Source organism: Aptenodytes forsteri, unplaced genomic scaffold (genome assembly GCF_000699145.1).
Source record: "Aptenodytes forsteri isolate BGI_AS27 unplaced genomic scaffold, ASM69914v1 Scaffold87, whole genome shotgun sequence".
In the NCBI taxonomy this organism is placed as follows: domain Eukaryota; kingdom Metazoa; phylum Chordata; class Aves; order Sphenisciformes; family Spheniscidae; genus Aptenodytes; species Aptenodytes forsteri.
The window spans coordinates 1,310,892-1,327,476 of NW_008796041.1; the positions used below are offsets into that span (position 1 = coordinate 1,310,892).

General features: G+C 38.3%; 1 protein-coding gene across 1 annotated transcript in view; it reads left to right on the forward strand.

The window, feature by feature from the left end:
- The first annotated feature begins 424 nt into the window (after positions 1 to 424).
- Positions 425 to 16,585, forward strand: part of CDC123 (cell division cycle 123) — a 38,820-nt gene continuing 22,659 nt past the window's right edge. The window contains exons 1-6 of the mRNA XM_009285541.1: positions 425 to 468; positions 993 to 1,064; positions 3,354 to 3,408; positions 4,202 to 4,234; positions 7,836 to 7,931; positions 8,649 to 8,755. Of these exons, the coding sequence (XP_009283816.1) occupies positions 425 to 468; positions 993 to 1,064; positions 3,354 to 3,408; positions 4,202 to 4,234; positions 7,836 to 7,931; positions 8,649 to 8,755 (407 nt within the window). The remainder of the gene's footprint in view (positions 469 to 992; positions 1,065 to 3,353; positions 3,409 to 4,201; positions 4,235 to 7,835; positions 7,932 to 8,648; positions 8,756 to 16,585) is intronic.

The window sequence follows — 16,585 nt, forward strand, 5'->3', positions numbered from 1 at the left end:
TGGGGGGCGTGGGGGAGCTGTGTGGGGGTGAAGGTGAAGGTGGGGAGGCGTGTGGGGCTGGGCTGGGTTGGAAATGGGCTTGTGTTGGGGCAGGGTTGGGTGGGATATAGCGAACCTGTGTGGGGCAGAGTTGGGATGGAGGTGGGAAAGGCCTGATCGAGCCGTCAGCTGGAGTCCCAGGAGCTGGGGTCTCGTCCCTACACCCTGAGGGGGTGTTTTGGGCACCCCTGTACTCCCTGCTCTCCTGCTGGGACTCCTGCGCTGAGAACCAGCTGATACCCACATCACTGCTGTTCCCACTTGGCTGCTCAAAGAAACTGAGGCTGAACACACCCAAACCAAGTGGCTGACTTCGTGTTTCTGTGTATTTCTGGAAGCCGTAGCAAATTCTGCAGTTTCTAAGGTGCCGCTGCAGATCAACGAGATGGTTGTGAGAACTACCAGTAACTCAGGAAAGTCAAGCTCAAGGTGGTTGCCCTGTTGGATCAAAAAGTGCTGACATTAGGCTTTTAGTAATCAAAGCATTTAATCTTTTATGGTTTTTAGTGTTTAGCACACGCATGTTTTTGGTAAGTTTAGTGATAGTCCTGTATTTTTGGAATATTCGGGTGGTATAGGCAGATTTAGGGTTAGATCTCAGAAGGGAAACCTTTAGCTTGAGCAACACGATGTCTCCTTCTCACTGGCCACACGCACTCTTTCTTTGAATTTCTTAGGGCTTTGAAGGAGTGGGGCATTTTTGTGCATTTCATCTAAAATTTTTGCCTCTTTCTCCTCTACTTCCCTGGAGGGAAAATGGGCATTGCTTTTTGGGAAGGGATGAGAGGGGAGAAAGAGAAATGTTTTTTTTTTCCATAGTGTTAGAGAATAAAACATACTGTTATTGAGGTATGTTCTATTAAAAAACAAATTCTTCTCATTCGACTCTTGTTATTATTTTAACAAGTAATATTAATAATAAATTATTAAAGAAATTCTCATGTTTCTTGCAGTGTTATACTTCCCCTACCAGAGAATGTGAAAGAATATTTGCTGGATGATGGAACGCTTGTGGTTTCTGGAAGGTAAAGAGTGTTTTCCCCCCACCTTCCAAGTATTAATACTATTTTATATTCACAGCACTATTTTGTATACACATATTATATTTTGCATAACAAGTTTTTTAACTTTGACCAGTCTGGCTGCAGTAAACCTCATACTGTATGAGCATGTGAACGGGCTGTTAGTAAAACTTGACTTGCTGGTGCCTGATGCAGATCCTAAAATCACAGAATCGTAGAATGGTTTGGGTTGGAAGGGACCTTAAAGATCACCTTGTTCCAACCCCCCTGCCGTGGGCAGGGACACTTTTCACTAGATGAGGTTGCTCAAAGCCCCGTCCAGCCTGGCCTTGAACACTTCCAGAGAGGGGGCATCCACAACTTCTCTGGGCAACCTGTCCCAGTGCCTCACCACCAAATCCATGTAATACACTTCATTCTATGGAGTGGAGACAGTTCTTTCATTTTTTTCTCCGCCTTTCCTTGTGGAGTTTACCAGGCTTTCGGGTGCACAGCCTGCTGGTTTGTGCCTGGTTGGTTTGATACGGCTAGCTCCAGTTCAGAGGCTTGACCTGTCCCACGCCATTCACATGTCTGCTGCCTTATCCAGGGGTGAAGTGACATTACCTGAGTTTAATTCTCAATAAGATAAGCTATATATAAAATCTTAGTAGTTACTGAGTTTGTATAATCATTTGCATACCTATAATCCATGCATATGACAAGGCTGAATGTCCTGTATGTATACCTATGCCAAGATTTTGGATGGAGAAGAATGAGGTGGATAGATAAGAGAAACAGTTGGTAAGAACCCAGGCCTTGTTCTTTGTTTTCTGCTTAGAATCTCACTGTATGGCTTCCTTGTAAAATGATTATTGCATGCATACATCTTGTTAATGATTGGACTCGGGAATCACTCCAGACTCCCATCGTTTCCTAACTGGTAGTTTGCCTCTCGCAGAGCAACCAATTAGGCTGTGAGTATAAGGGAGCTATGTCTAATTTCTCAGGAGTCAATTTATATAAAATTGAAGCTGTTTAAACACCTTGTAAAGATGAAAGGTCTTTTTTAATTTTAAAATTCTGTTTTTTAATAAAAGGTATCCAGAAAATTAGAATTGTTTTAAACCATTTTGGATAAGAAGTAATATTGTCACCTGCTTCTGCAGAATTGTGCAACTTATTTAGCAGCAGCCATTTATTTTTTAATAAGCCTTCAGAAGAGCTGAAACTGAGGGTTTGACTTTACAGCTATGTTACACAATTTCTGCTGTCTTCAATAGAATAATGGACAGGAGTATAATTGACTTAAATTATATTTTTAAAGATGTTTCCAATTTAAAATCCCTTTTAGAAACCAATTCTTCTCCGAGTTGAACTTTCTTAGCTGGAAGTGAATGTGATCTTCTTGCAGTCAAGGCCAAGATTGCTTTTAATCTTGAGTGAACCAGTATCTGACCTCTAGATCTCAAAAACCTGAATTGATAGTTTAACCCCTATGGAAGTGTGTTAAGGGACTGCAGAGACTTAGCTTGTTGAAGAGTTGACTTTTGGCAGGGAGGTACATTTTAACTTACCCCGTTTGCTACGCTGACTTGCTGTGAATAAGTCTTCTTCAAGGGCTTGGTCTTCTCCTTTAAGATCTTCACACTCAATTATATTGGCTAAAGAACTTCAAAAGTCACCTAAAGCTTCAATGGAATGTTTGCAATCAAGTGCTTTCTCCCAGATACGCTAATGTTTACAACAGCAGATCTCACCTGTGTAGAAAAAGGAACTTTCCAGGAAGAAGCTAATGACTGTGTATCCACTTTCCGTAGGATCTTCTTTTCTGTGCGAGGCGTGTGAGGACATTTTCTTTTCAGATCCAGAAATTCACAGGTCAACATCAGAAACGCAAGGTTTTTAAATTTTTACTTGGAGTATGGAGGCAAAGCATAATTTAAATTGAACTTGTTTAAAAAAAAAAGTTCGTTTAATTTGTGCTTCTGTGAGTGTACGGTAAAGTTGGAAAAGAGTGATTAATAGGGTGTTGAAGAGCTTCAATTATGGCATTTTCAGAGCAGAAAGTGATCTGCTAATTTGAAAGAAGCAAAGTGTTTTGGATAGGGCCCAAGTCTAATGCCAGGGTGTTTGGTCTTCAGTCTTCTGTACTGGCTTGCTCTGATTTTTCTCTGCCAGGGGTTTTGAGGCTTAATCTTCTTACGAAACATTTTGAGATCAACAGCTGGTAGATGCCGTGGAAATGTAATGTATATGGTCCAGTCAAACTCCAGTGCTTAATTTTTTTTTCCCGCTAATTTTTTGTTTTAGAGAAGATCCACCAAGTCATGCTCAGGAGGGGAGTGACGATGCAGAGGAAATACAGGTCAGTATAAAATGCAACTTAATGTCAAATCTCTTGGGGAAAAATATGAATGTGTAACCTTTTCTGCATAATTCATAGGTGAGGAGAGTACTTCACAAAAATAATAATCACATGGTAGTTGCCTTGAAGAAACTTAACATCATTATTTATACTGTGATGTCAGGGAAGGTTTAAAATGTTTCTATGCTCTTTCACAGAAGACTTATTTTTTTGATAATTGCATTTGTAATAATAAGTAAGGAATGTTGAAGGATGTTGGAACTGAACTTAATGCTGTTTCATGCCCTGAAAAATTAGGAGGAGTTATTTCAAGAAACAATGAAAGTTTCTGAGGCCATAATAGTTCAGAAGGGTATTCTAGAAGAAAAATGCTGAAAAATGTTGTAAGCACAAGGTGACAGAAGGTACAAAAAGGAGGTGAAAAAGAAATATGAGTGAAACTAATGGATCATGGACCTAAGGGTGGAAGTGCTGGAGCTGGAGACAAGCTTTAGACAGAGAAGACTGTTGAGTTCTGAAATGTCCAAGTTTGTGATATAAATCATAACTAAAATATATAGGGGTCTTCTTTTAGCCATGCTTTAGAATAATACTTCTGCTGAATATACAATATTTTTCCTGTCTTAACTTACAGCCTTAATAATTGGAGGATGGTGATGTTATGCTACAGGAGCTCCAGGGCAATGATTTGATCTACATGTTGCAGGAAGCCATATCAATTCTGATGTTCTCATAAATTATAAAGGATGTCTCAGGAAACCAGTAACCTTTGATTTGTTCTTATTTTTAACAGTGGTCGGATGATGAGAATACTACAACACTTAAGGTAAGGTCCTGTAAAAGCCTAACGTGGGTTTGTCAGCAGTATACTTTCTGCAACCTTGTGATATAAACTTGTTGCCAGTTAGAGATACCTGTTGCTGTATTTAATGTTTTTCAGACCATTCTAGACAGATGGCAGTGTAGATGTCTGTAACTTTAAAAAAGTTTTGCTGGCTTAATTTTATTTAACTAAAAATGTTTTTCTTCATCCCCAACAATCACACACTTGCTAGACTATAGGAAATGAACTGAAGTATGGCTCTAAGTATAGCTGTCTTTCATTTTCACAACTTTGAATATCTCCCAATTACTTAATCAGACTGGATGCAGAAGAAACGAAGCCCATGCAGCTCAATTTTCACAGCTCTTCTCTTCCCTTACACCTGTGCCATTATTTCCTCCTGAGTACATGTCTTTCCATCATCTTTTTTTTTTTTTTTCCTTTTCTTGTCTTTATGTTCTCCTTGCACTGTGCCCGGCTTAGAATCAGGATCATGATGGGTACGAACCAGGCTTCCTTGGTGTTTGTTTACACATTTTTTGAAACTTGCTGTTGCCCTATCATTGTCAGAGTTAATATACTTGCGTCACTTGTCTGCCATTGATACTATAACTTCAGTCCTATTAGCTCTCTAATGTTCAACACAATGTTGAAATGCTCACATTGGATTAGGTGCAATATAAACACAGCCCTGCTTTGAGTTGTGCGTATGCTAGCACAGAATTTGTAGCCTAGATTTTAAAACTAATACATGCCAACTTTGCACACACTAATAGCTTCAGTTCAAATATCTAAGCTTTGATAAAGTAGATGCCTTAGGTTGTAAATTATTCAGAACAAGGATTTTGGTATCTATCTTATCTTTTGCGAAGCTCATGTTAATGTTGCTAACGAAATAATATCAGACTTTTGAATCAGGTTTCATTGTAGTGTACAACACAATAAGGAAATGCATAATCAAGAGGTATGATACCCATCAGAAGGGTATAGGCCAAGTGATTTCAGTTTAGTTAGGTAAGTATTGTGTGTTGCATACAGATTGCAGCTTTACAGCTAATGTTTTACTGGGGCTGGCTGGGATGGAGTTAACTTTCAGCTGTTGCTGAACAGTGCTTGCATAGCATCAAGGCTTTCTCTTTTCCCAGTCTGCCCCATGCCCCTCCCCATCAACTAGGCTAGGGGTAGGCAAGAGAAGGAGAGGGGACAGAGCCAGGACAGCTGACCCAAATTGTCTTAATCGTCTTAATCCGTACCGTATAACATCATGCGCAGCAATAAAAGCAGGGGTAGCGGAAGAAAAGGGGTGTTTCGGCCTCTAAGGTGGCTCTTGTTCAGAGACTGGCAGGGCTTTGTCTTTCACCAAACCTGGAACTTTGAAAATGGTTAATAATGAACATGGTTTGTGCCTGTGGCTAGTTCCTACAAAAATACACCTACATTTGGTCAAAGAAAGAGATTCTAAAAGTACAATTTCACAATGTGCTCTTTACCATCTTGTGAATTTGGTGATGATTGCTTTGAAGACTCCATCCATGGCAAATATGCTTTCTCTACCTGACAACTAGGGACTGCTCTGAGGCCACTGAGTGAATAGAAAATAGTCTTCTGTGCTTGTAAGTGTTGCCTGTTACCACTTTGACAGTGATGAAGAGAGTGAAGAAACAGCCCGTGTAGAATGCAGAAGGGTGGGGAGCTGCATCTGGAGTTACCGCAAGAGATGAGAATGGATCAAGTAGCGATGTGGAAGCTGAACAGGGAGTCACTAGGGAACATCATGTGTAAAGAATAGTTGGACAGGCTGGAGACTGCTGTTCTGGATTCGCTGTCAGCCTAGGGCATTCGCATTTTACTAATGATAAATCCCAGGTTATAATTCTCTGTTGGTTTCTTGGCTCAGGGAAGCAGTAAGGTGGGCTGTGGTTGTGATTATTCTGATTTGATGACTCACCTGAGTCATCAGGTAGAGCTTGTTTCCCTTGCCCCTTCTATATTCTGAAGAAGAATTAGAATATAGGATTATAGAAAATTCTGTGTTTAAAAAAATGTGCATTAATATTGATGGTTGCAAAGTCAGGCATTCAGAATTTAGGAAATGTTAGAATCCGGCTGGTTTATGCAGCCTTAGAGCTATCCTCTTGTGTATGTTTCTTCACCTGTATTCATCAAATGACATGACGGTAACACCTCTCCAGGGAGGCTTAGTATGTGCTGGTATTACATATATACTATGACCCCTGACTTCTGTCAAAACAAGAGGAGATTGGATCAGAATGCAGTGGATGAAGAGTTTTACTTCTTGCAGGAACAATTTCTAGAATTGACTGAAGCTCTAAAAATAAAGTAAAATGAGAGAAGTGCTTTTTCAGTTTTTCAAGTGTAGTTTCCCATGGAGACTAGGTAACGTACTAAGGAAAGATTCAGAATGTTTGAAGTTCAGTCTAGGTCACTGCGCTAAAATGTGAGAGGGTTTTTTTTAAGTGTTTGCATTTGGGTGGGCTGCAGAAAGGAGATGCCAAAATGCATGAACTTTTTTTCATCTCTTGTGTGGCTGTGAGGGCTTTGTTTTATAGACATCAATTAGCTTTAGCATAGAAGTTATCTTTGAGCTGAGTTTAAAAATACTCAGGCAGAAATAGTGTTCTTACATGCTTTTTGCTATAAATCCTAATACATGAAAAATCTTTGACATATGCCTGAAATCCTTTCATATTATTTTAAAGGTTAGCAATCTGTTTTTTTTTCTATTGCACCACATTCAGAGTGGAGTTTATAGCATCCTGAGGAGTTTTTTTCCTCCTATCTTATGTTTACAATATTGACAATGTTCTTTACAAGATGAGGTTTTTCTAGTCCAACCCATACCTTTGCAGTGTGTCCTCTATTTTGATGCAATATATTGTTAAGGAGCTACTTTAAGACCTAATTTAAGAGCTGATTAATTGAAGTATTACTAACAACATTTTGTAAAACTAAAGCTTAAATGAGGAGCTGTCACTCAAATTGCCTGTGAATTGATTTATTTACTTTTGCTCTCCTACTGTGCTCCTAAATGCAACTAGAGAACTATTACAAAACAGAAAAGATCTCTTTCTACCTTTTAATACTTTGACAAAATGCCACAATATTTGTATTTTAGATTTTTTAAAGAGTTGCTTAATTCCAAACAAACTATTTTTGAAAGTTTGTTTGTTTGTTTTTAAATCTTCTTGGATCTTATTTGTATACAATAATCTACCATCAGGTGTAAAACAACAGGTATGTATTTCAAGTCTGTTTATTTGACCTGTACATTTGCCAGCTGTTGCAGCTTTCCTGATGAACATTATGAAGTTTCAGGTTTTCCCGTGAAGTTCATGGGATCTTGCTAGTAATGAGAGTGAGAACTGGAAACATAATTTCAATTTTCTCTGATTGAAAGAATGTTGGAGTTGATTCTTAAGTGATTTATTTCTACAAATACATTATTTTTGTGCGGTTCTTGGTTCCTGATTTTGGACATGTTTATTCCTTCTACAATATGTACTTCTAATGGTATTTAGAAGATGGCTACACATCACTATTAAATGTATTGGAATTGATATTTTTGTTGTTGTTCTTTGTTCAGGCACCAGAATTTCCTGAGTTTACAGCTAAAGTTCAAGAAGCAATAAGTTCCTTGGGTGGTAGTGTTTTTCCTAAACTTAACTGGAGTGCTCCAAGGGTAAGAATGCTGACTCCCAAACCTTGTAACAGATGTTAACATAAGGATTTTTTTGTTTGTTTGTTTTATCTTAATGCATTGGAAAGTAGAAGAGACTAGTGGTTCAGATAAAGGAAGGAGCGATAAGATATCAGTGAAGTATGATACCGCACATTGTTCTGGTGGATTAGAGCTAGATGGTGCACTGTTTGGTGAGGCTGATGCAAGACAGCGCTGTCTTTCTTACGTAAAACCCTGTATCCTTGTCACAGATAACAGTATGATGGTCAGACTCTTCTCATTTAGGATACTAATTGAAAACTTTGCCTGGGATAAAGATTAAAACCCCCACATTTTTTAAAAAAGCAATAAACTTTTCTCTAGTTATTTTTAGGTACTCTAACTATACCTTAAGGATGGGTGCACCTAAATGTTTTTGTATCATATTCTCAAGGGAAACTTGTGTTCAATCAAGCCTTCCCAGAAAGTGCCTGGAAGCAGTAAGGCAAAAACGTATTTTTTTTTAAAATGGATTTGCGCTGCTTTCAACAGAGTATTCCTCAGAAAAGCAATAATTATTGTGTCTCTTCTAAGAGCTAATGAAGCTTTCCTCACATGCAGAAAATGACTTTTTTTATTTTATTTCAAATGTTGCATTATACTTAGTGCTGATAGATCTGCAGCTTGCCTTTCTTCCTGCTAGTAAAGGTGCATTTTTGGATAATCTTTTTTGTTTAGGATGCCTACTGGATAGCAATGAACAGCTCTCTGAAATGTAAAGCTCTCAGTGACATCTTCCTCCTCTTCAAGAGTTCAGACTTCATAACTCGTGACCTCACTCAACCGTAAGTAGATTTCTAGGAGACAGTCTTATTTATACCCAGTCAAAAAAACCCCAACCCTCTGAGGGTAGCTTTTCAGTTCTTTTGAAAGATCTTACTCTTTACTGTACAGTAATGATAAATATCTGATATGAAAATACATATTCATGTTTAAAAGTGGTTCAGGTACAGTAACATAAGCTTCAGGTACAGTAATAAGTTAGTTGTTCTTTGAAGCTCCCTTGACCCCTTCCTTCCTTCTTCTTTGTCTCCCTCCACCGTGCAAAAATAAATGCCAGGTCCAATTTAGTGCAGAGAATTGCGAGGCAAATTATCTTCTGTTCCTTACCGTGAGTGAGCCTTTCCTAGTAAACCAGAATTGTTCACCTCATTTCAGTTGACAAGAGAGGAGCAGCCTCCATTTTAGTTTTATATTAATTATCTTGATTTTAATATGCAAATGAGCGAAAAGCAAAACAGGAAGACATTATATTAAAGTAGTACATGTGAAATGACACTAAGGACTAAGACCATTTTTATTGAGTTGCTTTCCAGAGCAAGTGATGTTTTAATCTTGGGGTTTCTTTTTGCCTTCCCACTCCTGTTGGCATTTACTTGTTGCTACCTACCTTATTGTTGCCACTTCTCATAGTAATACAGCATGATTTTACCATGTTGCTTTCAAATTTTAAAGCTGTTCAAGCTTGCGTGGCTGCCTGGAAGATGCCTGAGACTTCTGCTAACGTATTCGTAGAGCTCCTTCTGAACCTAAGTTCTTGTAGCTCTTGAACAAATGCACTCCAGGAACTGTGACTAGGGATAATAGTTACAGATAAAATTACAGATATGATGTGCTTGGGGTTTATTTTGTCTGCTCACATGAAGAGTGTACTTAATTGTATAGGAACAGTTTCCTTCTGTAGTACCTGCATCTGATTCATGTCACTCATTTCTTAAATGCAGTCTTTTTCTGAAAGAAAATAAAATTATTGGAATTTAATGTTCTTGTTACTATTATTACTATTATTTTTTTCAGAAAAGCAGAATTTCAAAGAAAAAGGGCAATTTATGTCTTGGAATCCGAGAGATTCCTTTCCAGTAATTATTCAATGTTTATTACTGCAGTATTTAGGAGACTCAATCAGATGCAGGGCACTTGTTCTAGGTGCTTTATAGAGGGTTACCAAGCATAATAGTCCCGTGTTAAGTGGCTTATGACCCGGTAAGAATTGTATTGTCTAAAATGTGAAACCAGTTGTATTAATGCTGTGCAACTGCCTTCTTTTTTTATTCCTGCAACTCTAATAACAGTCTTGTCCCCCAGTTTGTTGGTACATTAAAAAAATGATAGGTAGCAACATCCTCATCCTTATCTCTGCATTTATGGAGTGTTAGCAATGCTATCAGTCCAATTCTGATGCTAGGTTTTACATTATGCCTAAGGTACAACATTATGAGGTGCAGGGGAAGAGAATGAGAAGGAGGGGAGAAGATGTTGGAGTGAGAAGACAGTTTGAAAAGTATGTTGGACTAGGGAAACAATTGTGAGTGTTGAATTCATGATTCTGGGTTCATAGAGAATGGAAGGGATAGGGGAGATGAGAAATCTATAGTTTACATTTCAGAGGTGAGTGAATAGTGATTCTCAGAAGACTTTGGTGCCTTACCAAAGAGCTTTTTTTCATGGTTTCCCCTAATGGGAGGCTAGGTGACTTGGCCAGGTGTCTTGAGGATGGTTTGCTCAGAGGGTTGAGCACTGAAATTTAATGTGTCCTTTGTTGTAACTGCTTTCAGGACTGAGTCTTCTGGGTCTGAAAAGAACTGTACACTTTGTATCATCCCTTTGTGAATATTAAATAGTACAGTTTTTGTATTCTACTATCCTCATGTATAAAGAGGTTCAGCAAAAAGTACCCTGAGCTCCTTGGAGAATTCCTGTTTAGTTTACCACTTTCTAATGAGGGACACAATCAAGTGTTTAGCAAGCACCACTTGATTTAGAAGATGTGGCAACTCTGTGTGTGTTTGTGCTCTAAGTTTATGCCATTTGTATGGTAGAATGAGTTGGTTTGACTACCTTCACTGAGACTGAAATCAGTGCGTTTTCTGCCAGGTTTTATCTCATATCAGGTAAAGTTAGTGCCTCAGCTATTCACCTTGCTCTTTGCAGACAGTGCTGACTTAGTGGTAGAGGCAATGAATGCATTCTAGCTCCAATGTTGTGAGATTTCACAGCATGGGTGTTAACTTGAACCATCAGTAATTTCACCTTAAGTTCACACCAGACTAAGAACGGTAGTGGCTGAGCAGCCTGTAGCAGGCACGCTCTCTTCTACTGATCCTGCTGTGGGAGAAAAACCTCTAGCAGAAAGACAACACCTCAAATTGCAGTAGTCCAATCCATTTAGACTCTTTTCCAGTGTGATAAGACTGCACGCACTGCCAGATAGCACAGCTCAGCTAGTGGGTGGTAAATAAGCAGACCTTGTGACATGATTGTGGGATCGTCACCTAATCTAAAGGTCAAGTTTCCTTTGAGAAGTGTTGTATTTATTTCCTTTCCTATAAAGTCTAATCTAATGTTGGTATAAATTTGGGGTATGGTTGGGGGTTTTTTTTGGGTTTTTTTTGTCAGAACAGGCTTTGTTGTTTTGGTAAGGTAGAGTTAATATGGGCAGTGCAGCCTTGCGGCTTCCATGAATTTGAATGGAAGTTGTACTTAGGACTAGGGGGACGTGTGTTATGTGTGAAATCACTTTGGTCTCTATGTATCTTATATTTTATGAATATGTTGTACTTATTAATTAATTAAAGCACATTATTGTGCAGTCTGTGCATGGTATTTCTAAATTGCTAAGTTACTTGTACAGTGTCCCCACCCAAACAGTGAAATGATTATTGCTGAATCAGAACAGTGGTCTTCCTTAATTACACTATTGATTAGCTGCCAGTTCCCTAGTCCTTAGCAAGCAGAAATTAAAAATGTAGCTGGCATAAGAACCTGAAGTGCTGAACAAATGAAAATTGGATACATAATGCATCCAAATCCCTTGGAAGGGCTACTCAGAGAGAGGATAAAGGCACTATATTTCTACTTCTTTCATTAATACTCAGTATGGTCTAAAAGTTTCTTGCCCTGCATAAGTAACAGCTGACATGTTGTATACCCTTTTTGTTTTGTTTTGTTTCCTGTTCAATTGTATTAACTTAAAAATCCACTTCGTGGGTCATAATATGGAAAAGACTTTGCAATGGCAATTTGAAGATCTGTTTCTTAATCCAGCTTTGCCAGTGATGTGGGACTTAAGGCAAACCACTTTCTTTGCCTCTTCCTTCCTCTCCCATTTCCTATCTGCTTATCTGGTATTGATCTATACGTTGTTCAGGTCAGGGAACTGCCCTTGCTGTAATTCTCAACTGTCTCAAGTTCAGAGAAAACTTATGCAGTACTTCAATACAAACCATTAAAAAAATACGGCCTTAATGCAAATATACTGAGCATGACTAGATAAGCTTTGACTATTTTAAATGTTTGAATTCTCTCATGATGTTGACACTTTGTTTGGTTGAAAAGTTCAGAATAATGAGTTAACTTTCCTTCTTGTTAATTTTGTATAAATTAACAGACTTCAGAGCGATGCAGTCGTTAATGTAGTCGATGTTGTTTCTGCTTCAAAGTAAGCATTGTATTTTACTTAGCTGAGTTCACAAAAAACTTTGTGGGTGGTGTGATCCTTAACTTTTCAGGTGTTAATGTAGGCTTTCAAAAAGTTAGTGTTGCCTGTATGCGATAAAGGGATTTTTTTTTTTTTCTAATTGGGATTTGTGTTAAGTGATTAAAACTCCTCTTTTGAACAAAAATCCTTTTAAAGCCCTGTTGAGTGTATTGGTTTAGAACACAGTTTTCCTCCTTATTGTCAGAATGTGTGAACTACATTTTGTTAAGACATGATTGCCCACCTTGAGACTGGTATAAATATTAGTGATAGTTCTAATGATATGATAATGCCCTTTAAATTATAAGATAAGCTTGTTGTTACATCATGCTTGTTAATAAACCTTGGAAATTTTGTCAAACTTCGGAGATTGTTCCTGTTCTACAGGACAATACTGAATGTTTTAAATCTGCAGACGCTACTATTGGGATTTTGAACGCTAAACTGTTCTTATTTTCTGGTTGTTTAATAATCACAACCATAGAGCTGAAATAAGAAGTCCTGTAAGTTCAACCTTCTTGAAAAGCAACCTAATGCAGAGAACATCTTTTGTAGGGATTGCCCTTGGATTTATTATAGAGAGGCAGTATGAATCACGTGCAAGAATGGCTCTTTTCTGATGTGCACTTAAGTGTTGTAAATTGACTCTCAGTATTTTATTGGACCAGCTGGTGCTATGGACCTGTTCCTTCCAGAAGTTAATTCCTGAAAACTTTTTGAGAAGCTGGTTAGACAGGTGGAGTAAAGAGTCTAAAAGTAGCCACTCAACCCTGCCTAAGCCCAGGAAACAGAGTGAGGGGACCATCTATGCCACATTTCGTAGGTAAGAAATATCTGCCAGGTTAACGGAGCAGGTGAAACAACTCCCACTGGGCCAAGGAGAAGTTTCCAAATGTATTAAGGTGCAAGATACAAAGGAACATGAAGGGCGATGCAATTTTTTTTTATTTAGGTATTTATAAGAGGGCTTGGTTAAAATTTAAGTGCCTGTTTCTGAGAACAATTGAGAAAGTCTGCTCTTGAGTGAGGTTTAGCCCATCAGGCTCCTAAGCACATTGTTTAACTTTTAAAACCCAGCAGATGTTTCAATCCTTTTTGTTTTTAAGCTAGCATTCTGACTACATTTTTGATACCAGACTTAATGCTTCTAAATGTTGAATTACAAATTGTAAAGAAATTATAAAGTTTTTATGAGATGTGGAGTAATAACAGCCTGTGTTCTCCTAACAGAACATAGGAGGCAGTGTTGGTTCATAAAGATGTGACTTGGCACTCAGGATACCTTTCTGCGAGAACGATAGCTGTTGGTTTAGACTTTAGTATAACCTATTTCGAGGTAGACAGTTCCACATGAGAGAATGTGGAAAATGAGGCCTTTGATGATTTTTTTTTTTTCTTGAGGTTTTACTCACATCCCGTTTTTCCTAGCAATTTACAGTGTAGTACAAGATTCTCTTCTGAATGGTGCATGAACTTCCTATTTATTTTAGTCCTTAAAGTTTCAGCAAGGTTCAATATTCAAGAAATAAAGATGCAGTTCAAAGGCAGAAGTTTCTCCTTGATTTTTTTTTTTTTAATTAAGGTTTTAAAATAAACTATGAGATGATAGCAGGGCAACTGTCAGGTACAGAATAACTTTTACAATTCTCATTATTTTCATAGTAGTTTATTATCCACAGAATAATCTCAGTGATTTGCAAATGAGTTCATGGCTCTCTTAGCAGGATAGGTACTGGAGGTCTTACAAATCTTCTTAAGTTGCTTTTCTCAGTGTTGTAAACTGAACCGCATAATGGCTTCATGTAGCGTGTCCTGTTGTCAAGTATATGCATTTGGAGGTTAACGTACAGCTGCTACATATAAAGAGGCCTTGATCCTGCTGTTCTTGACATCTAAGTATAAATCGGTAAGCAAGCTGTTGGCCACAGCACGAGGCCTATAAGCAGTAGAGTTTAATTCCTTCACCCTTAGTAGTATTCAAAATGACAATTTTCAAAGGCTTCAGAAAAGAGGGCCCAGGTACCTCTCAATTTTGGGTTCCTGAAGTCTTTCTGGTTGTTCTTTCAAGTACCTCCAAACCTGAATAGGATGTGGGTTAAAGAAACCCCGCTTAGCCTTCTGCCTCTTATGATCAAAAGGCCATATGTAATAGATGAATTCAGCTGGGTCTGAACAATTAATGCTACAATAAGTTGGTAACAAATATAAAATTGCAACTACTTCAAATTGCCCAAAATTTACCCCGCAAAAAGGGGTGGGAGTAATGTCCTTTTGTTGACAAAAACTCATGATACTATTTAGAAGGAAAATGAGACTACAAAAACCTGAGTTTATTTTGTCTTTCACTGCATTCTCCCATTTTTTCCTCATGTGTACTCAGTCCTGTGTCATTAAGGCTTAAGAAAAATAACATTAACTGCGCCTTGCAGTATTTTTGTCTTTATTCATCGTTTTGCCTGTTTGCTTGATTTGGCGGCAATACCTGAGCAGTCTGTGTGGCTTGGGACGGCACCCAAGGGTTTCATTTTCAGACTCACCAGGAAAGAGGAAGTATCTTTCCTCACATAGCTCTCACCCAAAATACTTGAGGGTTGAGCAGGGGATAAGTTTGATTGTTCATAAGGCTGTTTTTTGACTGCTGGAAAAGACTGCATGTTATTGGAATGAAGCAGATCACAGGTATACTGATCTCAGATATGGAAGTTTGAGAGAGGTAATACAGGTCCTAGTGTGCAGGGACTGTAAAATTCCATGTGCTGGACTTCAGCTGCCTTTTTATATACAGTTTATGATTGGTTTTGTGGGGGGGGATATTTTCTTGAGCATGGTAGGCACATATGCTAGTAAGGGAGGAATTTTTGAGTCTAGCAAAACTGCAAGCTCTCATGACTTTGTTTCTATTGCCTTGACAGATCTTAAATTGTGGGGAATATAAACTGTAGAATATAAACTGTAGTTGAAGGATGGTATCTGTTTACATAGGCTTACAGATATATATGATCTGTTTTATTACAGTACTTTTGGAAAGCATGCCTGCTATCGCCCTTCTTTTCTGCATGTAGTGGATATTAAAGTCTAAACTAAAACGTGTGAAATTTATTTCTGCTGCTTGCATACTGAATGAACTCTTGCAATAGCTCTTCATTTCAAACCGAAGGCTGGGCAGCCATGTCTTACAAACGCAATGCTTATATTAGAGATGTTAGACTTTTGGATTGCTTAACTAAGTTCAGAGCCAAAGGGAGATAGTATAAATGTTGCCATTTAAGACTATTGCTCAGCAGTGATCCTTTACACAGTTCTTCTGTACATCAAAGTAGTTTGTTGCCAATAAGGTCAAGGGAGTATACTTGGAAGGAAAATGCATGTTCTTTTGCTAATTCCCTTTGAAAGTTACAGGATTTATTGCAAGGTTTGCTGTAAAACGACAAAAAGGTACATAGAAGTTGGCTTGGGTATAACTGCCTCCTTTCTTGATAGTTCCTGAAAGGTGGCACACAGACTCAGCTACTCACAAGGGACAAAACCTTGACATCTGCTTGCAGTTATGGAAATAGTTTTGTTTATTTCCACTCTCAAGAGATTTGTAAGAGTATTTCTTAAGGCTCTTAATTTAGAAAGATACCATGCTGTGGAATCAGAAGTGCTGAGTGGCACTGTTTTGCATCCCTTATTCATGGAAATGAACTGCTGTAAGGCATGATGATGTGTCTCTGTTGTGTGGTTTAGGAAGTTAAATGTTAAAAGTACTAGGGAAAACATGCTGCAATGAAACTAGATTAGATTGCTCAAGTTTATCTGGTTCTTTGAGAATCCAGTTATGGCAACATAACAATCAAGAGGAAAGGAGCAGCACTGTTGATTCAAACAAAAAGACTCAACAATGAATAAGCACTCACATTTTAGCCACGTCACTGTCCAAATTTAAGTGCTTCCAAATTACACTAGATGAAAAGAGGAGAATTTTTTTTTCCTTTTTTTCCCCCCTGATAATTCATAGAATCATAGAATGGTTTGGGTTGTAAGGGACCTCTAAAGGTCATCTAGTCCAACCCCCCTGCCGTGGGCAGGGACATCTTCAACTAGACCAGGTTGCTCAGAGCCCCGTCCAACCTGACCTGGAACGTTTCCAGGCATG